At 47.5% G+C, this 25,069-nt stretch overlaps 3 protein-coding genes across 20 annotated transcripts in view; 2 read left to right on the plus strand and 1 right to left on the minus strand.

Annotated features, from left to right (window-relative positions):
* LOC147572669 (uncharacterized) overlaps positions 1 to 6,804 on the plus strand; it is a 37,039-nt gene extending 30,235 nt beyond the window's left edge. For 2 of the 4 annotated variants that reach the window (XR_015245895.1, XR_015245896.1), the window contains 4 exons: positions 4,096 to 4,170; positions 4,730 to 4,795; positions 4,905 to 5,673; positions 6,652 to 6,804. Coding sequence is in view for 1 of the 4 variants with exons in the window: in XM_086693501.1 (XP_086549627.1) it covers positions 4,096 to 4,170; positions 4,730 to 4,799 (145 nt within the window). In the remaining 3 variants the exon portion in view is untranslated. Of the gene's footprint in view, positions 1 to 1,065; positions 4,171 to 4,729; positions 4,800 to 4,904; positions 5,674 to 6,651 lie in introns of those variants that run through there. The other 2 variants (XR_015245894.1, XM_086693501.1) reach the window with 2 other exon arrangements.
* The window catches only part of BRINP2 (BMP/retinoic acid inducible neural specific 2), a 127,272-nt gene continuing 106,160 nt past the window's right edge, over positions 3,958 to 25,069 (minus strand). For 3 of the 4 annotated variants that reach the window (XM_086693497.1, XM_025921130.2, XM_086693498.1), the window contains exons 5-8: positions 13,481 to 13,586; positions 10,516 to 10,752; positions 7,876 to 8,098; positions 3,958 to 5,986 (exon numbers count right to left, since the gene is read on the minus strand). In XM_086693497.1, coding sequence (XP_086549623.1) covers positions 4,870 to 5,986; positions 7,876 to 8,098; positions 10,516 to 10,752; positions 13,481 to 13,586 — 1,683 coding nt within the window. In that variant the 3' untranslated portion in view covers positions 3,958 to 4,869. The remainder of the gene's footprint in view (positions 5,987 to 7,875; positions 8,099 to 10,515; positions 10,753 to 13,480; positions 13,587 to 25,069) is intronic. The other variant, XM_086693500.1, reaches the window with a different exon arrangement.
* Positions 7,066 to 25,069, plus strand: part of LOC147572670 (uncharacterized) — a 33,421-nt gene continuing 15,417 nt past the window's right edge. For 2 of the 12 annotated variants that reach the window (XR_015245900.1, XR_015245901.1), the window contains exons 1-8: positions 7,066 to 7,207; positions 7,722 to 8,235; positions 9,674 to 9,931; positions 14,769 to 15,763; positions 16,184 to 16,282; positions 16,630 to 16,753; positions 19,142 to 19,398; positions 22,644 to 22,793. Coding sequence is in view for 1 of the 12 variants with exons in the window: in XM_086693502.1 (XP_086549628.1) it covers positions 19,281 to 19,398 (118 nt within the window). In the remaining 11 variants the exon portion in view is untranslated. Of the gene's footprint in view, positions 7,208 to 7,721; positions 8,236 to 9,673; positions 9,932 to 10,325; positions 10,413 to 14,434; positions 14,604 to 14,768; positions 15,764 to 16,183; positions 16,283 to 16,629; positions 16,754 to 19,141; positions 19,399 to 22,643; positions 24,696 to 25,069 lie in introns of those variants that run through there. The other 10 variants (XR_015245904.1, XR_015245903.1, XR_015245908.1 and 7 more) reach the window with 9 other exon arrangements.

A 25,069-nucleotide genomic window follows, 5' to 3' on the forward strand; every position in this document is an offset into this window, starting at 1 on the left:
GAAGGATGAAGGGAAAGAGGAAGGAAATGGGATTTAGTTTTAGGGAATTGAAGGTATATATGTATTCTGCAAGCTGGAGAGGATTCGGCAAAAGTATGCAGAGAGGTGAGCATCCAGAAAGAGAAAGGAAAGAAAAACCTTAGGGAAATCTTAGGGGGTGAACTGTTTGGGTTACACATAAGGGGATAAGTCAAGAATTAAGATCCCTTAAATATAAGTGCAGAGCCAACATGTAAATTCAGGTCTGACTTAATGGCCTGCACTGTCTCCTGGGCCATACTGCCTTCAACAGCATGAAAGGATAGCACCAGAAGGGCCCCTAGTATCTGTGTAAGAAAGGCAAGTGACCTGCTGACAGTTATAGAGCTGGCTGGTGGCAGAAGCCAAACAAGAATCTAAAAAGGGAATGTGTCTATAGCCAGTCACAAAACCTGAATTTCTCAACCTATCCCGCCAGGCCAGGAGCATAGGCCTGTTGTGTCTCAGTGGCTCCTTTGGTCTGTATTCCTGCTCTACTGCTAGATAGAACAAGCACTCTTAGTGCACAGCAGAGAGTATTGCCTCATTACTGTTCTCTGCCGTGGCCCTAGACCTAGGTCATATGTTTACCACAGTGACTGCACAGCCTAGAGCCTTTGCATGTTGTTGTTACCCAGACATCTCTACCCTTCACAATAAAGATGCTTGGCAGAAGTTATCAGATTTGTAATGGTATTCAAACTCAAACTGATGGTAGAGAAAACAGCAAGAAATTGGAGGCAGGATGCTGTAATTAAAAATCACTGAGCTGATAGAGTTATCAGGAAACCAGCAAATTGATCCCTGCATCTCCAGCCTTGGATGGAAATATGTCTACCCCATGCTTAAATCTTCTCAGGGGAGAGACTTAAGTCTTTTCCTTTCAATTGCTACAGCAGCTGATTACTTTTGTTAGAATCACTCCCAGGAAAAAATGTGAGGATTCTCCCACCTCTCGGAAGTTCTCCTCTCCTTCCCAGATATGTGTCTTCCTTTCCCCACCCTCATACTCCCAAGCCCTGAAACTGGGTCTCTGTCACCCCCTAGGTCCCAAATGTCATTTACTGGAAGAGAGAGTTAGAGACGAAAGACTGCACTTCCTCCCCTTCTGATAGATACAACCTCAGGCAAGTGCTGTAACCTCTTCCCCCTCATGTCAGAAATGGGTAGGACTGGAAGACCTCGAAAAATCTTCTAGCTCCAAAAATCTAATCCTCTATTTTGCCAGTGGGTTAGCTTCTAAGACTTATTTCTTCCTAAGGGCATTTTAATTTTCATACAAAATACAATGGCAAAGAAATCTCTCTCTTATATACAAGAGAGCAGACTTGCATGATGAAATTACAGGCTTTGAAGGTGATATTTGGGGGCAGGACATTCTGTAGGCAATATATTCCATCTACTCATAAGGCAGCTCTCCCCATCATGACCACTATTTTCATATTTGTGAAAAGAAGCCAAGAATGGAATCTGAACTATTTGTGATGCCCTGTATTTGAAGAGATCTTCATTTATGTTTGGCTGTCGATGCATGAATATGCTTACAGAGCTTAGCATTATTATTATTAGCACGGGGGATTAAATATGTTATTTAGTATTAGAGGTATTAGTCTCAAGCATTAGGGCAGATTAGCTTTTGATGTATTAGTTCTTTGGGGTTACAATTAAGGCCTGGATTCGTGATTGTTATATCCATTTGTCTCTTACTTCTCCATTCAGTTCACCAACATTGACAGACAGCCCAGGACTAATTAATTAATGACAATTCTTTATTTTCAACTGTGTATAAGAATAGGTTGTTCACATCTTCTGATTATTGTAGACTTTCAAGGTGACAATTTTGACTGGGACAGCCTTTTTGTATTATGGCATTCTTAGCCTAGCTTTCTGAGAACCTCTGTGCTCAATGTGTGGTCTCAAGCCTTTAAAAATCTCTTGAGGAATCTTGTCCATACTTTACCACCCCCGCCACCCCCACTGTCTTCCACCTGCTTTCTAGAAGCAAAATCTTTGGTCTGTTGCTTTGATCCAAGCTCTGGTACACCAGACACCCATCACTGTCTCACAAGAGTCAGGCATCCATCACAGAGAACAGATGAGTAGGTCAAATATAAACATTCCTTCTACTGTGATTAATTAATAATGTCTTTTAGGCCTTCTATCAATATGGTACTTACATCTGGGTTTAGAAGGGCACTCCTAAATATTTACTAATGTGTAATAGTACTTTTAAGTGGAGTTGATAAACTCAGCTTCATGGTTTAAGCCTTCTAGCAGGCAAGAAGTGGAAATCTTTGTGATTGGGTGCATCTGTTTCTAAAACCTGAGTATGTCACACCATCATCTTTCCAGAGCCTTCCTAAAATAAGGAGACACAACATCCTTCTAATAACTCTATAGGTATGCTTTTCCCCCAGTCTGGTCTGATTCAGAGACTGATAGCTAAGGTTTCCTACCCCTCAACTGTGGGACCGGCCCAGGTAAGACGTGAGCCCCCACGTACTGACTCTCTTCTCACCGGAGCAATTGCCTTCATGCTACTGAAGGTGCTCACTGCTAACTTTGTGCACAGCACATTCTCAACTGCTTTCCTCCTCACTCTGAATATTGCTGTACATGGTTTGCCATTAATTCATGGGTGAAAGCATGTGCCCACCCAGTCCTGCAGCGTGGAGACATGCACAGTCAGTGCTAAAATCAGACTCTGGTATCTCTCTTGCACCTCTCAAACCCTGTCAGTGGAAAGTATCAATGCCTTCCTACCGCTTGCAACCCCCTTCCCAACCAAAGCATACTCCTCTGGCACATCAGTACCCCATTGATGAAGAGGACATCTGCTGGTTCCATCTTCCACAGATGAGTGGCTTGGTACAAATTCGTCAAAGCAAGCAGTGGCCCAGTAGAAATAGCCAGTGTGTGCGTTACCCCCTAGGTTATCCCATCACTCTGGATTTCTGCCCTAGAAGCCTCCAGGGGAACTTTGAAGAAAGAAATGCTGGAGGCTGCTTGTCTACCAAAGATTTCAGGTCGTTGTGGATTGAGATAGGGTACAATGATTAAATATGATGCTGAATTCTTCTCTATGCAACAATAAACGTCGAAGGCTCTTGGGTGCATAGACACAACCATCCTTTCTGTCTCCCAGTTCGTTTTGTACCAACTGAGATATAGCCCACGTAGGGAATGGAGTACTTAGTATTTATGTGGTGACTTTCGCCTGAAGAAATTGGAACCTGTGGAGAGTAGAGAGGAAGTGGTTCTCCAAGAGATCTGCTGTGAAATGCTTCTCGGACCACCTGGGGGAGGCACTCTGGGGAGAATGATGCCTCATTCTGTGTGGCGTACATCCAACCTGCTTTTTAGGCTGGGAAAGTGGTAATCAGAACAGAGAAAACCAATGCCACGTCTGCATCCTTCCCAGTTTCCTCAAAAGGCGATCACAGACTAGAAGATGCCGAGTATGGGAAACTCTCCTGATGCCTGCAGCAGTGTTGGCAAAGAGGCGCCCTCCCCCCCAACCCCCAGCCCACCTCAGTACACATTTACCCAACGCAGAGGCTGCAGCTCCCCTGTGAGCAGGGACCTTCACATCACTCCTCTGATAGCGAGGAGTCCTGGCTGTAAGACTTGTGTTAGTTCTCCTGTCTGGGAAGAGGGGGAAGGGTAGCCAGGTAACTCTGGGACCCGGAGTTCTGCCTCGCTCCATTCTTCATGTAACAACCCCCGCCACACACACCCCAGTCAAGCCAGACATGCATTCGCTTTTGAAAACACACTAATCAACCAGCCTCCCCCACGGCCTATCCACCATCCATGGATGTCCATGTATCACACACAGAGCAATTAAAAAAAAAAAATCCAGGCAGCCCAGGGAACCATAATCTTCTTTTGTTTTCTCTTTTCTGTTTTCCCCTAAAAAAGGCCTTTTAAGAAAATATATTAAACCAGGTAAACTTTTACTCATACGTTCATGTGGCTGGAGCAGATTGACAAAGAAAACAATCACAAAATAAATATTTTTGTTTTGTTTTTAAAAAAGAACATTTCCCTATACATTGTCTCTTTCTAACTTGACAGAGCTGCTTTCTTGGACAGGACAGGTGCCATCGGAAGAGGAGTTCCGGCTGGACCACGAGGGGAATGTGGAACAAAGTAGGGGGGCTGAGGAAGCGAGGGGGCTGGAGGGAGGGAGGAGTGGAGAGCAGAGCAAGCCTGCCTGTCTGCCCTTACGGTCCTCTGTTGGTGTCACCTTGAGTGTCTCAGGGGAGCCGGCTTGAGAAGCAGTCAGTGTCTGGGAGGGCACAGAGGAGGCAGCATACAAAAAGTAAGAACCAACGCTGGGGGGATCACGAAACAACGCCATTTTAAGAAACCTGCTTAAAAAGAATACAAAAGTGACTCGGTGGGGGAGGGGGATCTGCTCCTGTTCCTACCCCCATGCCCCCTCTTGCTTTCTTGAATGATAAGAATCACTTTTTAAGGATTTTGTTTTCACGGTTTGGCTGGTTCTTTTTCTTAATCTCTCCCTTGGCTCCTCTCCTTCAACTGCATGCATTTGAAAGCACCGACTTCACAGATTCGAGGCTGCTGAGTCGTAGCCTCCCTGTGTGAGTGAGAGAGTGTATGTGTATGCGCGCGCGTGTGTGTGCACGCACATGGTGAGCGTGTACACGTGTGCGGTGATGGTCTCTTTCTCTCCTGCCTGCTTTAGTCCACGCCCTGAGGTCCCATCGGCTGGGTGCGGAAAGTCTCAAGGGAGAACCCTGTTGGCACTAAGGTGAGGGCTTGGATGATCTTTGCACCCTGGATTCAGGGATCACCTCCCTGCCCAGCACTGGAGTGGGGCCCCCATTAGCTACACAGTTTGCCTGTCTCATACTCCACAGGGTTTGGCAGCTTGGAATTGAAAGCCCTCAGGGAGGACTGGATCCTGCCCACCTCGTTGTTGGCCAGCTTGAGCCGATGCCGGAGCAAGCAGGAGAAAAGGTCAAGCCGGACTTTGCCCGGGGGAGAGAGCTGGTTTACCCGGTCCCTAAGCTCTATAAGCTGCAAGAGGGCAGAGTCCTGGGAACCTTGAGTGTACGGGTAGTCTAACTGGAGAATTAAGTCCCGGATAGCATCCGGGTCAAAGGGGAGGCTGTAGCCAAAGACCTGCAAGGTGTTGATTTTCATGTAGCCCAAGTTCTTGGAGGGATCCGTCATCTCCAGGGGCTCGTAGTAGATTGTCTCATTGGAGCTGTCATCCAGGGACTTGATTCGGCTCCGTAGGTAAACATGGACTGTCTCAAAGAAGGTCTTCCACCTGTTCCCCAAGGTGATAGTCCAGTTTTGGCACTGGGCAGCTGCATCCACGTTAGTCCTTTCCCAGTCGGGGAAGCTGCCCTCATTCACGGGCATGAACCAGCTCTCAGAGTGGCTGCCCCCAAACGGGTTGACGTAGATGGCCATGACAGGCTCCAGGGTGCTGTTCTTGGTGAGGCAGATCTGCAGGGACAAGGCCAGCATCACGTGCACCAGCCCAGGCTTGTACTTGTTACTCTTCAGCGTGAGCAGCATGCGCTTCCTCCAGGAAGGGTCAAACCAGCTGCCCAGACGCATGTCGTTGCTGATGAAGATGGAGTGCACCTCGATGCGGCTGTCCCGCTTCTGCAACAGGTACTTCAGCTCCAGGTCCTGCAGGTCTGTCTCCAGCCCCAGAAAGTTCTCCAGGGACTCGGCCACCTCTGGCCGGCACAACCCCTGGGCCAGCACGTAGCCTGGGTTACAGCCCCCGCAGCGCGTGCTGTTGTCCGGAGCACAGTGGGCACATGCAGGCCCTTCGCCCAAGGCACAGGGGATGGGGCCCTGGCAGGAAGACTGGTCATAGGGGCAGGTGCAGCTGTGGCTCTGTTCCAGGAAGGTGCCGGGGAAGGTGCTTTCTCCACAGTAGAGGAGGGACTGGATGCGATTCCACCAATAGGGCAAGGACCTTTGGGAAGGGAGGTAAGAATGAATAAAGAGTCACACAGAGACACGCTTTGGCGTCGCTCCTGAGGGTAGGAGGAGACTGACTAATAGGCAGGGAAGGTAATGAGAAAGATAAAAGCCCCGAGTTCTCTGAATGATGGAAACCCTACTGCACCACTCTGGAATGATCGAGTAAGGCCTAGAGCTCAGCGTCTGTCTGATGGATCAGCACCAGAAATACTTGACATCAGACTTGTACTGGCAGCAGCCGGGCTCATCCCTCCCAAGTACCACTTCCTTCGCTTACTCAAAAGCCTACAGAAGATCTCCCACAGCCTCTGTACCAAAACACCTAACGTAGTTTTCAGCTTTTTAAATAAGACCGTCCGATCCCTAGTTCTCCAAACTTCCCAACTCCCATCCATTGCTTTCCCACTTACCGTCCCCGTCCTTCCCGTTCCCACTGCTTCTGTCACTCTTTCACCACGAAGAGGAATTTTCTATGGCTGGCTCCCTCTTTAGATTTAGGTTTCCGCTCCTGTGATACCTCCTCAAAGAGGTCTTCTGTGACACCCTTTTTGAAAGAACCACCCAGTCGCTCGCTCTCTATCACATCAGCCTGTTTTTATATAATCCACAGCAAGGATCAGGATTGGAAATTGTTGTTTATGGTTTCCCTGTTCACAGATGGCTTCTCTGAAGACGCCACGAGAGCAGGAACACTGCATTATTTTTTTTTTTTAATTTTTTTTTTCAACGTTTTTATTTATTTTTGGGACAGAGAGAGACAGAGCATGAACGGGGGAGGGGCAGAGAGAGAGGGAGACACAGAATCGGAAACAGGCTCCAGGCTCCGAGCCACCAGCCCAGAGCCCGACGCGGGGCTCGAACTCACGGACCACGAGATCGTGACCTGGCTGAAGTCGGACGCTTAACCGACTGCGCCACCCAGGCGCCCCAGGAACACTGCATTATTCTTCACCGACATGTTCTCAGAAACCAGGGTCGTTCCTGGCGCTTGGTAAGCATTTAATAGTGATTTCTTGAAGGAAAAAAAAAAGTGAGCCCCTCTCAAAAGCCTTTGCTAGTCTAGGCTCTCCACTGACGCTTCCCTTCTTACGGGTGCCTCTGTCAGAGCCGCATCTCCGGGTTGCGAGGCAGCCTCCACGCCCTGCGACGCCCCGTCTCCGTGCACCATTTCTATCTTCTCCCACACAAGCTGGCCGAGACTTCCTTCTCCAAGGTAGCTCTTCTCTCAGGCTTTTGCTTTTACTAGACCCTGCCTCTGATTTATGTTCCACAAATGTGGATTTAAGTGGCTGCCGCATAGGTATCATTTTACAGTTTTTGTGTTTCTATATATTGATTATGTTTTCCCGAGGACCCACACACACACTGCTTAATATTAGGATACGCAGTGTGCACTTGTTGAATAAACGAGCGTGTGAGTGGGTGTGCGGTGAGGGCCTATGATGATACAGCCTGCCTCTGCTCCTGAGGGCGGGGTTGGGGTGGGGCTCAGCTTTTTTCCTTTTGTGACTCAGAACTAATCACTTGTTTCAAGCAACCCAGTGTGTGTATATTCTCACTGTATGTAATTGGTGTGTGAGCTTCAACTCCACCCCTCTGTTTCCTGAAAAAAACTTCTTAAAGTAGAAATGAGTGAGAATTAGAGCATGACTAGAATAACATTTGAATATACTATACTTTATAAAAAGTAAAATTAGCCTCTCTCTGTTTGCTCTCTCCGATGTCAGACACAAGTCACGAGCAGGCGAAGAGAGCAGAGAATCTAAAAGGCCTCATCTGGGTCACCGCCGCCAGATCTGCCATGTTGGACAGAGGGCCCCCCGGCCTCAGCAGCCTCAGGGGAAGGGGCCAGGCTTGGGCCCGGGCAGCTGGGGTGCTCACCTCTCCTTGGGCAGGCGGAAGCGAGGCTGCCGGTGGCAGCGCTTGCAGAGGTTGAAGAGCCTGCGGACAATCCGGTGGGTCTTCTTGAACAGCGATTTCAAGCTGGCTCCCAGCTGCTGGTAGCGGTGCTGAAGGCTGGTGTCCATGGCCCAGAACTGGGAGATGGCTGTGGAGTTCAGGAACCTGTCTCCAGGCAGCCTTTTCAGCAGGGCCTGGAATTCCTCTGTGGGCAAGGACGCAGAGCTGAGCTGAGGGGGAGTCACGCAGACTCTGGGACGGCAGGGCGCTCCCCAGACCCAGCCGGCCCTCCGGACTCATTGCCTGAGGAAAGAGGCTCCATAGCCATTCTCCCAGGCCCTTGTATATATTTCTTTTTAAACTGCCTTATTTGGAAAATGAATAACATGCCATAAAACAGAGCCTCAGGATTCTTTTCCATCTTTCCTGTCCCTAATATGCTTCTGAATTTCAAAACAGATTTCCGTCATGACCCAAGCAGGCCAGAGGTCACGCTTTTGCCAATGACCTTGGGATGTACCACTTTCTCCCTTTATAACTTCCTGTAAGTCATTCACAACACTGTCACAGGCTGGTATTCTTCAGTAACACCACAACATCCTGTGGAAGGTGGAAGGCAGGCACAGCTGGCAAATGTGGACCCAGGGAGACTGAGCACCCAGCTCAGAAAGCTTCTTAGAAAATTTCCAGTCCCTGAGACCAGCTGCTCCTGTCCACATCCTTCTCTCTGACTCTGGAATACCCTTTGTCTCTTTCAAGCTTCACCTCTAGGCCAGACACCCATTCTTTCCTGTAGCTAATCCAGAAGCAAGATGCTTTCTGGTCCTTGCTGCCTACTCCAAGTCTGTGCTCTTCCCAGAGCTTCCTGGTCACAACACATTGGCTGAATTTATGCCCAGATCTGCTTTTACTTGGGACCTGCAGCCACTGTCTCTTGATGGGGGCCCAGATAGCCCTCATTTACTCAGCAGTAAGTAACTCACAGTGGTGAGCGCCCGAAGTCATGCCCCACATTAAGCATCATTGAACACATCCCACCATCACAACTCCTGTGCAGCTGGTGTTGGGGGGACTGGAATGTTCTCCTTAGCAACTAACTACCTGTCTAGGACTTGAAATGTCAATGCCTGGGGCCTCAGCTTGGTTCTTCATACCCCTCTTCCCCTTCCCAGTGGTTGGAGAATCATACCTAGTGATGGCATTAACAACTAGCATGTACGTAGGTTTTTTTATAAAACATGTAAGCTTACAAAAGAGCACAGGGAGTAACAGAATAAACTCCCATGTGCCCACCAACTAGATTTAGCCACTTTGCCACATTGACTTCAGTCTTTTGTTTTGTTTTAGAGAAATTCTGCAAAGAAAATATACAGTCGAAGGCCTTAAACTTCCCTTCTATCTCCCATCTTGATGTAACCACTCTCTTGGGTGTTTTCTTTATCATTATATTTCTTAATGTTTTCTGCATATGTTTATCTGTAAAAACATTAAGTATTGGCCAGTATGTTTTTAAGCATCATATAAATAGTATTAAATATGTGTTATATTTAATAATATTGTATCATAGTATTATTCACATGATATGTATATGTAACATTTTTCATTTTCACTTTGTTTAACCCAACATGTTTCTGAGCTATATCTATCCACATAACTATCACTCATTTAGTGTTGAAATGTATGAGTGTATCAGGTAGAGATAGTTATACATTAATTTTATCTACATTATCCCATATGAGCCTTCCATCCACCTATTATTATCACTTTCCCTCTCTTACAGATGAGGAATGGAGGTATTCTGAAGCTGCATGGCTCACATAAGGTCACAAAGCTGGTCAGTAACAGAGTGTCTCAGTCTTTGGGGGCTGCTCTCAGAAAATACCACAGACCGAGCAGCTTATAAACAACAGAAGTTTACTGCTCACGGTTCAAGAAGCTGGAAGTCCAAGATCAGAATGCCACCACGGTCAGGTTCTGGGGAAGGCCCTCTCTGGGTCGAGTGTGGCTCACTTCTCACTGTGTCTTCACATGGCCGAAGGTGAGAAGGATCTCTCTGGGGCCTCTGTTATAAGAGCACTAATCCCTAATCACCTCCCAAAGGCCCCCACCTCCCTGGGCATTATATTTTCAACGTATGAATTTGGGGGGGGGGGGGCGGGACACAAACATTCAAACCAGAACCCAGAACAAGGATTCAAAACCAAGCCCTAAATCTGCATCTCAAGGTAACCTTGCTATTAGCTATACGTGTAACAAGCAAGGACTAGTATGTGCTGGGTGCCTCCTAGAACTATTCTACGTACTTCATTCCTTGTGCACCTGTGCACAGGCAATCTGTAGCAAACGTGTATCAGACAAACCAGGCAAGTCCTAACGCCCTCAGATATATCCACATTAGCTCATTAAGTCCTCGTGACGCATGTCTTTGGTAGGGATCACGTCCATTTGCACAGATAACAAGAAGACAACCACCTGAGACGTGAGGTTGTGAGATAACCTGGTAGGGGCCAAGGACACAGGTAAGCGGATGAGGTGGGATCCAAGGTAAGTTCCCCACCTTCTAGTCCCGCACCTCAGAGCATGTCCCATTGACAGGGAAGTGTGGGCCCGTCAACTGCTCACCTGACTCCTCAAACTGCCGGTTGTGAGTCACCCAAGAGTCCTGGATCTGCACCAGGCTGTCCTCCATGGCCTGGATGTCAGCATCCGGACAGTTGCATTCTGGGAAGGTGGGGCTGCACTTGCACCAACAGTCATTCTCCTTGCAGACGAGCTCCCCCTCAGAGCTGCATGTGATATAGCTGAGTGCCGCCGCCACAAAGCGCTCACGCAGGTACTCGGGCAGCAGCACCTGTAGGCCTAGGGAAAGGACGCATCAGGGAATTGTGGGGCAAGGACCAGTGGGGACCTGGTTTCCCACACTTAAGGCTGCAGGATCGCCAGCTGGGGTTCTGCTGACTTGGGCATTCTGGGCCCAAGAACGGTCACCCCAGGGCCTAACTCTATGGAGCTGATGGGATGAGGGGCTTACCGCTGCCCCAGTGATGGGTGGGAGAGGGTCTGAAAATGCAGATGAGGAGCATCGAAGCCCAAGGCTTCGGAGAACCCCTCACATCAGCCAAATTGAGAGCGTGCGTATCATACGAATGGCCTCATTGGCTGCACATCGGCATCTCTAGGATGGAAATGGGAAGATATTTCAGATAAAAGAAGACCTTACAATCTCATGAAGGAGGAATCAAGGCTTGATGGGCTTTTTGCTCTGCTTCAGCTAGCCATCCTGTTTCTGGCTTTGCTAAGTCACAGATGTTCTGGGATGTCCCACCCCACCCTTGACGACCAAGGAGACTGCTCTGGTCAGGAGGCAGGGACAGGCGTTGTTGGTACGCAGTGGCCAGGCACCACACCAGGTGCTTCCCAGATACGATCGCGTGTGACTCCCTGGGCACACTGAGAATCCAGGGCCGATGGCCACAGTGACCTGCCCACGTCGCAGGACTAGTAAAGTTGGCTTGGTGTCGCACTCTGCCGTGGTACCATCAGCTTGTACTGCACGCCTGTGACCGGCTGCCCTGCCTCAGTGTGCTTAACTCTCACCGAGATTTGGAAGTTCAGTCAAGCCTGGGTAGGTAGGAATGGTTCTCCGCTCTCCCTGCTAATTAGCTCCCCTGATCTTGGGATATAATCCACTAAATTTCTCTAGGCTTCAGTCTTCCTATCCATCTGTGGTGGTGGGTTTTAGTTTACCAGGAGCACAATACACCCCTCTTTGGCTTCAAGCCACACACGGTGGCTGTCGGAAGCACATCAAGGGATGAGTGAAGGACACGCATGCCTTTGGATGCCGCCTGGGCCAGGTTCGAGGGCAGACCTGCAAGAGGCTGCCCCAGTAGGGACATCGCGAGAGACGGTGCCAGGAGAGTGGGGGACGTGAGAACTTCGGATACGCTGAGCTCCCCTTTCCTCAAATACCTGCCAGCTCTTTATCGTCACACCCTTGACTGTGTCCTTGGCAGGAAATCAGAGAGCCCAAAGTATGCATCCTAGTCTCTGTGGACCTGAAAACATAACTTAGCACGGCAGCACCAGCAGAAGTCCTGTTTGAGATCCACCTTGTATCTGAACTGCTCCTCAAGTTTCCTCTCTTGATGCTGTGCCTGCAGTGGCACTGGAGCGGCCCTCCCCACATATCCGGTCCACATGCTGCCTTTCCACACACACCCATCCAAGTCCTTTCTCTTCACCTCCCCCACTACCTCCCTCCTCCTCACCATAACACTTCCCATTGCTATAAAATAAGTGCCCCGAGCAGTGTCTGCATGAGTGATGGGCTATAAAATTAAATGGCATAAACTATTCCAAATGAACCACCAGACATTCCGAACTTCACTCATCGCTAATTTCCAGACACAAACCCAGCCCATCTAAGGACAGAGGAGAAGAGGGATGCTAATTGCATTAGGTGGCTCTAAATAAAGCAGTCTTTTACTCCTTTTTATTATATATTCCTTGATTCCAAAAGAACTGATGGGTTGCATCTGGCTCAGGTTGCCTGGAATTTGTAATCGTAGATCCTGGGTGAGGGCTATTGATTTTATAATACCAAGACAATAATATCTTAAACAGAGTCCAATTCAGTTAGGCCTCAAGAAAAAGGAACTTTTCCGACTGCCAAACAGCCCTGTCTGAATCCGTTTGCATTGCCCTGCCCCCAGGATGCCTGCGGGGCAGACAGCAGGAACTAAGCACCTCCCCTACCTCCCCTTACCTGTCCTATCGCCTTCCCGTTGGCAAGTGTGTTTTAGCTAGTTCTGTCTCCAGCGGAGGCTCCCATTCGTCTCAGACTGTTCTCCTGGCCTTGATCCCCCGTGGAGGATTACAGACCAATCACAGAAAGTAGGGACCACTCTCAGGGTAGCCAATAGTCCCATGGTTTGTAAAGCTCTACGGTGGCCCCATAACCATCTGCAAAGACTAACCGTACCCCAATGTGTCCTTAGGACAAAGCCGAGGGTTCTTTGGGCAACAAAGGTGATCATCAAACTAGACCAAAGTGTATAAGGGTGAATGTTATACTCATGCAGGATAGTGACTGGGGGTTGGGGAAGACTATGAATGCCGAGGGTTTGGGTGTTGAGTGGTGCTAACAATGGTCTTGGATGCAGGGTAAACCATTTCAGAAGTTTTCTCAAAAGAATGAGGGAAAGTTGTTAAATACACGTCCCAGAAGTCCTGGTAGCTCTTGTCTTAAATATGGTTTAGCCAGGGGTGCCTGGGTGGCTCGGTTGGTTAAGCGTCCTCCTTCAGCTCAGGTCATGATCTCATGGTTCTTGAGTTTGAGCCCCGTGCCAGGCTCTGTGCTGACAGCTCGGAGCCTGGAGCCTGCTTTAGATTCTGTGTCTCCCTCTCTCTCTCTGCCCCTCCCCTGCTTGCTCACACTGCACCTCTCTCTCTCTGTCTCTCTCAAATATTAAAAAAAAAGAGAGTGAGAGAAGGGTTTAGCCAAATGAGGCACAGAGGGCTTTTTCCTCCTCCTTGGTGGTCTGAGTTTTTCACCCAGTGTGACACCCGTCACGGTACAGCTTACCCAGTAACTGCACTTTGTTCTCCGGACTCTGTACCAGGACAGAGCTGACTGAGTCCAGGTTGTCGTAGTTGCTGCAGCCCAGAGGGCCCGTCCTGGTCTCCGTGACCTAGAGAAGGAGGGCACAGTGTGGATTTAGAGACAATCCCTACGGGGAGACCATCCCTATGCGCTTCCCTCTCCGGCCATCTGATCTCAGGCTCTGTGTCCTGTCCTTGACCAGCCGGAGGATGGCATGTGTTTCCCTACCCCGGGAGCAGAAAGCCACTTTTCTTCCCTGTTCTAACAGACTCTCAGCGGCAGAGGGCTGGCAGCGGCAGGTGCACACAGTGGGAGGCTTTCAGAGGGGGCCGAAGGGAATTTGCATCCGGGAAGAGAAGATTCAACGTAGGCTGAGGAAGCTGGACCTCTGAGCTGGAGTCCCCCCTTCTCCCTCCCCCAGAGGGAGACAGGAGGCCAGATGTGGAGGCTGTCAGCCGGCTGGCGAGCCCAGCTGCATCCACTCGGCGTGGTGCTCACAGGCTTTAGGGATCCCGAAGATGAAAAGCACTAGAGAAATATGAGTTATGAGTATTATTATTAGTATTAAACATTTAAGTCCCACCTCGGCGCTGAGACGTCCTTAGAGAAAATCAGCCATGGGCTTACTGCATATTTTAATAAGTATATTAAATATACATAAACTCCTATAGCCATGTAATATTCCAAAACACCACAGAATCATTTTAAAATATTATAAAGTTGGCCTATCAGTTTTTCCCTGATGTTTTTAAAGTATAAGATGAAAAATGGGGAGCTTTAAATGCACTGAAATAATTCCATAATAAGAATGATGGGGACCTGCAGCCCTTTCTTCTCAGGATCTGCGAAAGCTCTGCCAACAATCAATCAACCAATCAACGAGTATTTATTGAGCAGCCACTGTTGAATTCCATACAATTCATCAAACATTCACAGAACGCCTTTCCTGGAGTTCTTCAAGGAGTCGGCCCTGATACCCCTGACCTTCTGTCCTGGCTCCAGATACCTCTGCCCTGCAGCAGGCACACGCGTTGGAGTTTTCCATCCTTTACTGAAAACGTGGGGTGAAAGTCTGGGTCCTCCACACACCAAACGCTCCACAGGGGTAAGCCCATGTTTATTTTGTTCACCACAATGTAGACAGCTGCAATGAACACAGTGCCTGGCACACCGGGTATTTAATACATTAGAGCATGTGTAATACGTTCCAGGCTTTGGGGGGGTGAGAAATGAGCACAGAAATGCACAAGTTATATGCTGTGTCCTCTAGGGAACTACAACCTGTGGGAAAGGCAGGTGCATACGCAACGGGCCGAGATGCATCCAAGTGGAGCGGAAGCTATGTGTCAGTGAGCGCTGAGGAAAACACAGCTCTAAACAAAGGGAACATGAGGGAAGAAGGGCAGAGGAGACTCATCTGAGCTGGTCCTTAAAGATAAGTAGAAGTCTTGTTGAATCACTATATCGTACACCTGGAACTAACATGATACTGTATGTTAGCTATACTGAAATTAATATAAAATAAAATTAATAGTAATAAAGATAAGTACAAGTGGACAGCAAAAGAAGGGAAGACAGGCACTCTGAGAGAAAGGGGAAGGGGCACTGTGGGGGCTCAAAAGTATAGTGTACGTGACTAGCGCCCCACAAGCTACAAGGTGAAGTAACCAGGTGAAGAGCAGAGTGTAAATGAAATTTTCAAAGAGAGTTTAGTCTATTTAGTTTTAAAAAATACTCATGGAAGAGAGTAATTCAATGAGAGATGATTTGATACTGACTGGAAATACAGTAGGGAGAGAGACAGGAGAAATCCTTGTGATGTAAAGTAGTCTGACTAGGCTTCATGGAAGAGGTGAGCCATGAAGGATGAATGGGGATGGATGGGAAGGCAGAGAGATTTAGGAGAAAAGGGGGGTAATTACAGACAAAGAAGAAGGGGCGGCCTTAGACACGGTGCATGAAGAGCAGAAAAACCCAGCCTGAATAAAGAATGGGACCGAGCCCATGACATGGGCAGGAACAACCTCTCTACAGCTGCCAAGTTCATCCTCCAGGATCATCCCATTTAACCCTTACAGAAACTCTGAAACAAGTCGCACTACTAGCACTCTCCAAAATAGGAAAGCAAGGTTCCAAGAGTTGCGGTGTGCCAGGCCACAGAGCTATGCGCAGCTGGAACGGGATCTTATCGTTTGAATCCTAGCACCCAGTCAGTGTCCCTCCTGTCTCCTCTGAGGGCACATCAGAGGGCTTCAGGAAAATAAAGTGAGTTAAAGCCCTTTGGATGACATCACTTTTAAAAACAAGTGTAAACAGTGCAGTTCATCCAAAATAGCTTAGTGATCTGCCCTCTGTTGAGAATGTGAACACAGGGCAAAACAAATTGTATAGACTTGAGATCACAGTATCCTAATATTACAGATGGGAAGACCTTGGCCAGATGAGTTAAATGATTTATTCAAGGTCATATGGCTAGTTGCCTACAGGACTAGGATTCATTCAGCTCATTCATATACTCTTTCATTCATTCATTTATTCATTTAACAAATATGCAGGGAGCATCCAGAACTCACACTGAGTGAGTGAGGCACAGTCACTTCCATAAGGAGTTTCCAGACAAGTAGAAACATGTTTCTCTAATCCCAGCGTTCGGGCTGTTACACATGCACTTGCCTCCCTCCACAGGTGGGCACCAGGTGCTGAATAATGTCTCTGTATAGAGTGAGTGGGTGATTGGCTAGCTGTCAAACTACAGCGGGGAGGCAGAGCCAGGCTTCTTTCAAGGTAAGGTCTTCTTTATCTCTATGGTGTGTTAAAGTCCCTGTAAGAGGAGCCCTGGCCGAGGACTAGCCCGGGTCTTCTGGAATGTGATGGACTGAATGGCAGGGTGGGATGATGGGTGAGATGGCGGGTGGGTCTGGTCTTTGGGACACTTGCCTGTCCCCGCCTCCATCTAAGCTGTTCACACTGTCATTGAGTTTTGCACTGGCTTTTCCATCCACCCACCCCTGAGCTGGTTGCTCACCAGCATCAAGTCCAGGTAGGGAGGGAGCTACATGCCTTATGTAGGAGTAGGATGACCCCTCAAGGAGGATAACAGAGAACAGCCACTCTCCTCTCCTTTATCTCAGCACAATCCCTACCTACGTACTGCCAGCCCATCTGCTTCCCCACCACCACCGCCATCTTGTGCAGTATTCCGGGCCTGGCTCTGATGTGGTTTTTTGACCTTTACTTGGCTACTCCCAAAGGTTAGTTCCACAAGTGGACAATCAAATCGATAAAGGCATTGAAAGGATGTGGGTAGCTTCCCTTTGTTAATTGCGCCATGAGAACTGGCATGAAGAAGAGACAAAGGCTGTGATCCTCAAGCTCATTTCCTTATAAGGAGGCACACCAGATCTCCAAGAGTGAGGAAGGCACTCAGATTACGTTAGATCCCAACGTCCTTGCTCCTTCCACTGCTATTCTGCTTTGAACCACCTCTGTCCTCCCTAGAGATATAAGGAGATGGGAAGAAGGAAGGGAGCTGGAGAGGGTCCTCTTGCAGATATTGCCTGGGCACTGACTTGGTAACAGGATGCCCGAAGGCCCCTTCCCCCAAGTGATGAAAATACCAGGGTCTCTGGAGGGTTAGTCCAGAGAACCCTGGGCTTTCTCTGTAGCAGAGGCAGACAGCTTTGGCAGATTATAGAAAAGGCCCATAGAGGTAATGGAAAGTGCAGTTCACTCAGGCACACACATTCAAAGAGCATCTCAGATAAGCTTTCAGAAAGGGAAAATAATTGTGTGCTAATTGGTCTGTTGACAGAGACTGTCCTGCCTTCAGAAAGCCCTGATGGATCTTAGGTTCATTAGCACATCCAATTTTCCATAAATACTAGGTCGTGCGAACACTCACTCCAGTGAGTCTGCTCTCCTCCCCCTGCCCTTTGCCTCCCCCGCTGCTCTTGTCCTACCTAGGGGGACACCTGCAAAGCTAAAAGGGACAGAAATGGGCTTCTAATTGTGAGCGATAGGGCTGGGCAGGGCGAACACAGCTGATGGTGTGTGTGCTTAAGAGGACTGCAAATTGAATCCCAGGCTGTGCGCTGAGGAATTCAGACAAGTCTTTTTAAGGATGCTTTGTGAGAACCACTCCATTTTGCCATCCTGGGACCCATCTATCTGAACTTTTGTGTGGGCTCTTTTCAGTAAGCTCTGGAACATATCAAACCAAGTCCCTCCCCACACTTCGATTAAGTAGAGGGTGAGCTGCCAATGAAAACAGGGTCCTCTGCTTAATGGCTCTGATCCCTTCCCAGGCATCACGGACAGGAGGTAGAGTGTATATATTCAGCCCTTTATAGTTTGCCAAGTGTTTCCATGTGAACTGTGTCATTGGGTGTCACCCCAACCCCATGGCAGAGACAGGGGTGGGATTCACAATATTAATCAGCAGGTAAGACAGTAGTGGGTGGGCTAATCAGAAGACGTGCCAGGAGTGGTACCAGCAGCATTCTGGAGACCTCCCGAGGTCCATTCACCCCTTGGTTACCATCAACGGGAAACCTGGGGGCTCCAAGGGAGAGAGAACAGTGGTTACGATGACACCCAGGTGATTGGGTGCAGACTGTTTACCAACTGATATGGAAGTGGTTTAATATTCTAATAGCTGGTGTAGCCCTGTCAGCTGAAGCTAAGCCCTGGGTACAGGTGAGTCAAGTAGCTGGTAACTCACTGATGTTGGGAAGTCAAGTGGTGAGCATCAAGACTGAAACTTGATCCCAAGCTTTCTCCCTTGAGCAAGTTTGTTTCCCACTAAACCAGGCAGCCAGCTTTCACCTACCAAGCATTCTATTTAGTGCCTCACTGCGTGCCAGCCACGGTGAAGAAATGGTGTGCAAGCTATGGAGTCCCAACTGCTCCAAGCTCTCCTACCACGCCTGTGGGTGTGGGGACGTGGCAGTGGGGATGCACACAGCTGGAATATAATATGACAAATCCTGTAAGAGAGGTGTGCACTGAGCAGGCTAAACCTTGCAACAGAGTGAGATGTTCAGTAGGGTCTCAGGGGAATGTGTCAGATAAAAGGGGCATGTTAGTAAACTAGAGGTGGCTAACAAGGGGGGGAAAGTAAGAGTCCACCTGCTTACAGACATGAGAGACAGGCAGAGAGGCTGGAGGGTTTTCCCTTCCCCAAGGCTGAGCAGGTGAGCAGAACCCCTCATGCCACCCACCTCGATGCAGAGTAATGGCCTTGGTGGAAGCCAGCTCTACTCCTGCAAAGGCATGTTCAGTAGAGGGAAGCAGGTGGCAGGGGCTACAGCCCCAGTAAAGGAGTATCAGCTAGCAGGGATACGCTGCGGGATGCATCCAGCCTACTGGCCCTTGCTATGTGGATCTGTAAAAGCGTGATCAAGCAAAGGAATGGTCTCTGGTGGAACATTTGACAGTAGGATAAAATGGGCAGGTCAACCCTATCAGGTGAGCATGGTGGTGGGATAGGGAGCCGAGACCTCCCGTTGCTCCTCAGTCTAGCAGGGTGTTCTCGGACAGGTCACGTGGTTCTCTAGAGCTAAGTTATGTGAGCATGAGGAGGAGTGGAGGTAGGAGAAAATAATCCTGTTTTCTCATGTTTTTCTGAATTGCATCCCATGGAAGGAGTACATTGCACCCCTCAACAGAGAAAACTCCAGGTTAATCAGCTCAGTGGAAGATGAATTATCATCCCACATTCCATGTGTGATTGGAGGAGTTCCAAAAAGAACCTTCCAAGGATGGCGGCCTCACTTCTGGGGAGATGGGCAGTGGCTCTAGTTCTGGAAAGTGCATCCCCAGGCACTACGATAGATGTGGCTTTGGGTACCTTCCTGCCTCTCACTGTGCCACCTGCAGACTTTGCCAAAGAGATGAGTCCGGTAAGCCATATTTCAGACTATGTATTGAACTCTTTATAGTGGACTAAAGTGAACTCTGAACAAAACTTCCCTCCAGAGAAGTCAGAACTGTGACACTGAGAGAAACAATTTAAAGGGTGATGGTGGACACCCTTAAAATTCAGAATAAATAATCATCAAGCATTACTAAGTGCCAGGAACTGAGAATACAGCAGTGAACAAGAGTGGTTCCTGCCCCAATGGCACCAGCTGAGAGATAAAACAGAAAAATAGTATTCAGTCCGGGCCAGAGTCAGCGTCAGCTCCAGAGCAAGGCAGAGCTAAATGTAAGCTGAAGTCACTGGCGTACAGAAAGGTCTAGAAAAAAAAACAAAGGAAAGAACTTAGAAAAGAAGCTAGAAGGTGAAGCAGATGAAAAAAAAAGATGGCATGTGTTCCAACAAGAAATGAGGTAACCTGGGAGCCTTACTGCCCTTTTATAAGACCCATATATGTGATAGTCTTCACCGTAGTCCTCTTTATAAACCATGTTTATGCTCAAGTGACTTGGAGTAGCTTTGTTTTCTTTCAACTAAACATGTTTATATGCCCTTGTACATACACTGAAAAGAGCATAACCTATGTGGAAAACAGTGACTCATTAATTCATTCATTTATTCTGTCAGTCAACAAACCTTTACTCATTACCCATAATGGAATATGCTCTGTACTTCTACTGGGAACCAAAGATGAATAAGGACCAGTCCCTCCCTCAAGGACTTCATGTTAGCTAGCAAATATAGTTCAAATGATAAGCCCTATAAAAGAGGCATGTGCTTGATACACCAAAGAGAGCATTTAACTACCTTGGGAGTCAGAAAAGGCTTCCCCAAAGAGTAACCTTTTTGACTTGAGCAAAGAAGAGTGAGGGAGAGACACTTACGTAAACAGACAAGCAAAGCAAACAGCAGGGGCTTTGAATAAAGACTAATAGTGGGATGCCTGGGCCGCTCAGTTGGTTGAGAGTCCAACTCTTGATTTTGAACTGTGATCTCACAGTTCGTGGGGTCAAGCCCCACATCTGGCTCTGCACTGACAGTGTGGAACCTGCTTGGGTTCTTTTCTCTCTCTCTCTCTCTTCTTTTTCTCTGCCCATCCTCCATTCATTCTCTCCCCCTGCCCCCCAGCCTTCTCTCACTCAAAATAATAAAATTTTTTTAAACAGACTAACAGGATGGGCCTACATGATAGAAATTGTAAGTGAAGGGTTGATGGGGGAAACGGGTTGAGAAGAGACAAAAGAGACCATTAGGGATAATCTTCAATGGCTTTATGGTTTTGTTAAGATGAGGAATTATTCTTTTTCAAGCTCCATTTGTGCTGTGGCTCATGCACTCTCTCTGTTTTTTTATTTGATCCTTACAGAAATCCTTCAAGGTAAAAAATATTTTAATTATTGAACAGTTTTAAGGATAAGAAAAGTGAGGTTCAGAGTAGTTTGGTAACTTGCTCGCAGCCCACATGAGCAGTGGCACAGCAAAGACTTTTGGGTTCAACCCTATGTTCTCTCCATTGTCACACTGCCACCGTGGCTGGGGCGCAGTGGTTTAAACGGGGTGGGGGGGGATGGTACATGATGCTTTGCACTCATGCAGGCAGCAGAGAGGGCGGATAAGAGAGAAAAGCTGAGAATGGAGACGGGAAGACTAGTTAAAAAGATAATGCAAGGAAACTGGGCAAGAGTTGATGAGGTCCTGAATTAAGGGGATGGCATGGACATGAGAAGGCAGTGAGGGGCAAGTTGAAGATATATCCAATGCCGTGATTATAGTGGTGGACCATGGAGTCTAAGTTAGGCAAAGAGTGAGGCAAACGAGGCCATGAAGGGGGGAAGAAAGTGAAAAGCTGGTCAGGTCAAAGGACAGGAAGGCACATTAATGGGACCTTTGAGTTGTTGACCCAGACCTACCTTTTATTTCCAGATAAGACCAATTCTTCTCCCACTTTGACACAGCCGACTCACTACAGGACTGAAGGGGGAAAGGGGCTTCCCCAGAGTTCTGTCTTCTTGGTAAAACCCACTCCATGTTACTAATAGTCTTCTTTCATCATTTTAAGCTGCCTCAGAGACCAGAATCCCAAAGGTACCCTAAATCCCTGTTAACTTCAGCCACTGTCCTGTCTCAGGCTCTCACTCCAGACACTGCACCTCTCTTAATCTGACCTCTTCAGGTAACTTCCATCGTGCTCTCTCGGTCTCATGATCAGTCTTCAGCAAGGTCCTCCATAACCCTGATCTCCTCTCAAGAGTCTGCTTCATCTTTTTGCATTAAGCACAGTCCAGAAGATGCTGAAAACAGGGGTTCCCTTGCAGTCTTGCCTAGCAGTGGCTGGCTGTGTTCCCACACCTCACATTGCTGGGCAGAGGAGTGAGGTGCGATGCAACTATCCTGAACACTGCTCCCCCTCCTCTCTAGCCATCTCTGGCTCCTCTGAAGCCAGAACCATCAGGACTTTATCACCCATGACCCCTCCTTGTTGCTGTCTATTTCTCTTGTTAGTCCCATTCAGTTGTTAAGGATTTCCAGTATTAAGCTTGCTTACCACTGTCTTTGTTATCACCAAAAGGTTTGTATCTTTCCTGTTGACCTCAGCATCCATGTAGAAAACCCTTTAATACCCTGGCCTCCCAGGTCCCTAGCCTTCTCCCCTCTCCATTCATCTTGTCCTCCAGCCCCGTCGTAGCCACCCACACTCATGGCCACGTTCAGAACCTGATTTGTTTTGCTAATTGCACTTTCTCTCCAATCTCAACATAAATCATCACACACTTGCACTTCCCCTGGTCACTTCCCTCTAACAAGTATCAAACCTACTTAGACTTCCAATCTTTTGACCTAACCAACTTTTCACTTCCTGCCGTCCCTTAACAGTCCCAAATCCCTTGGTCCATCACTATAATCACTGCTTTGTGTATATTCTCAACTCCCGTTTTGTTTCATCTTCATGTACACACACACGCGCGCACACACACACACACACATTTCTGTTCAATCAACTCTCCACCTCCTCCATGCCTGCCTATACTTGAAGTGCCAGGTGTAGCTGATAAAACTCACAGCTATGCTGACTGTTCCCATGTAATCACGACCATGGGTCTCAAATGGGCTCTCCGTGCTGCCCAACAACCCACAACATTTATCTAGTCCATTAAAATACCTAACTCCTATTCTTCTGAAACCATCCCCTGCATTCTTCTCTCAGTAATCCCTTCTCCTTCCTTTTAGGCAAGGAGTCTGCTTCTTGTGTAATCAAGGAAATAGGATCAATCAGAAGGGGACATCCGCATCCCGACGCCCAACGTCTACATCCTACTACATGTGTCCTGCGCATTTGAATGCCTCCTGCTACAAAGGATGAGATGTTTATGCTCCTGTGTAAGAACCACCCCTCCCGCCTGCCCAGTTGCTCTTGCAGTTGTCTCCTGTCACTTCTGAATCATTTTCTCCCCCTCTCCTGAATCATTTCAATCAACATGCCAAGATTCTTGAGTATCTCTCATCTTAAAAACAAAAATTCCACCTCTCTTGACCTTATACCACTCTCCAGCTATCACCCATTTTTTCTGTTTGCTTTTACAGCAAAACCCTTAAAGAATTGTCTCTACTCCTCTGGTTCCTCGCTTTGTTTTCTCTCTTGAACCTTCTGCACTCAGCCTTTTGTACCTGTCATGACACTGAAACCACTCTTATCTAGGTTGCTAGTTACCTCCATGTTGCCAGATTGAAGGTCCATTCTCTGACTGTTTAACAGCATCTAACGCAGTTGTCTGCTCCTTCTTCTATGAAACACTTGCTTCATATCGTCTTGTGATATGGCTTTGATTCTCTTCATACCTTTCTGCCTGGTGTCAGCCTTCTCTGTTGGATCCTTCTCCTAGTCCCCATTTCTGAATATTGATGTGCTGCACAACTCAGCCTTAGGGCTGGGCAGCCTTAGGGCTGCTCTACCAGCTACATTCACTCCTCAAGTGATCTCATCTCATCCTTTCTCATGATATTAAATACCACCTACATGTGTGTATATATTTGTATGCCAAAATTACATCTTCAGTCATGACCTTTCTCTCTGAAGCCTAGTGTTTATATTCAATTGCCTGTTAGATACCTCTACTTGGATGTCTAATAGGAATGTCAAATTCACTGTGTCTAAAACCAAGCTCTTGATTTGCTTCTTTCAGATTGGCATCTCCCCCACTGTTGTCCTTCTCAGTAAATGCAATCACTGTTCATCTTGCTGCTCATGCCAAAAATCTTGCAGTTAATCTTGAGTCCTTTCTTCTAATTTATTAGCTAAGCCTGTAGGCTCTACCATCAAAATATATCTTGGCATCTGCCAAATTTTCACTACCTCTATACAGCCAGCTTTGTCTGAGCGAGCCACCATTATTTCTTCCCTTGACCATTGCAATAGTCACTGCATCAGTCTCCAGGATCCCTCTTTCTCCTCTCTTCCCTGATCAGTAATGCCCTCATGATCTTCACATCCTTTATTGATCTCCGTCTCAGGCAATCTACCGTCAGGGGGAGATAAAGTTTTCTCTGCAGCCTCATCTCCTACTTCACCCCTCTTGTAACGGCACTCCTGCTACATTATGCAGTGTTTCTGGATCGTAACATGCACACTCCTGCTTCAGGGCAATTGCACCTGCTCTCACTCCCATGTGGCTTGCTCCCTCCCTTCATTCAGATGTCTGCTTAAATGGCATTTTTTCACACAGGTCTTCCCTAAAGTGTGGTGTCCCTATCCCTCTCCATCCTCTTGCCTGGCTCCACTTCTTCATACCATTAATCCCACCTGACATTATATTACATCTCCATCACTAGAATTTAAGCTTCATGAGGGCAGGGACTTTATATGTATACTTCACTCTGGGATTCTCAGTACCTAGAGCAGTACCTGACACGTAATAGGTGTTCAGTAAATATCTACTGAACCAACAAACAAATGAACAAAACCATCTAAATTCTGGGTGTGATAAAAGCAGAATATAAGATAAGACTGACCATTACATGCCATCTTAACTTTACATTTAGAATAAAATAATCCAGCATTCTCAAGTATCGTCATTGGTCTTCTCTTCCCTATTACAATATGAGTTTTCCTAGAATTCTCCTAGATATAAGTAGAGAAAATAGGATGGAGGTTATGATTATTAATGTTATAGTAACTACCGGATCATTTTCTAACATGCATGGCATCATATCACTCCTCTGCTTAAAACTCTCTGGGTGTTTTCCATTGCACTTTGACATATTAAAATTCCTTTTCATGGCCACGTAATCTGATTCCAGTCTACTTCTGAACGTCATATTGTACCAGTGTCTTCTTGTTCACCTTACTATAGTCACAACAGTCTTCTCTGTGTTCCAAGGCACCAAGCCGGTTGCTGCCTCAGGGCCTTAGCACTTACTGTTCTTGCTGTCTGAATACTCTTCCCTGAGGTCATTCAGACTCAGCCTCAAAGTTTAAACCCAAAGTTCCCTCCCCAGACCAATCTGGCTAATATTAGCTGCTCATTTCCCACCCCAGGAAATCCATACCTTATGACCCTGTCTTTTCTTTCTATCTTTATCTAAAATTACTTTGCTTTTACCTGTGTAAAATTCCCATCCCTCACTAGAACGTAACAGGTGCAGAATAAGGACCTTGT

The sequence above is a fragment of the Puma concolor genome, chromosome E4 (genome assembly GCF_028749965.1).
Source record: "Puma concolor isolate L17-30 chromosome E4, mPumCon1.1.hap2, whole genome shotgun sequence".
Classification (NCBI taxonomy): domain Eukaryota; kingdom Metazoa; phylum Chordata; class Mammalia; order Carnivora; family Felidae; genus Puma; species Puma concolor.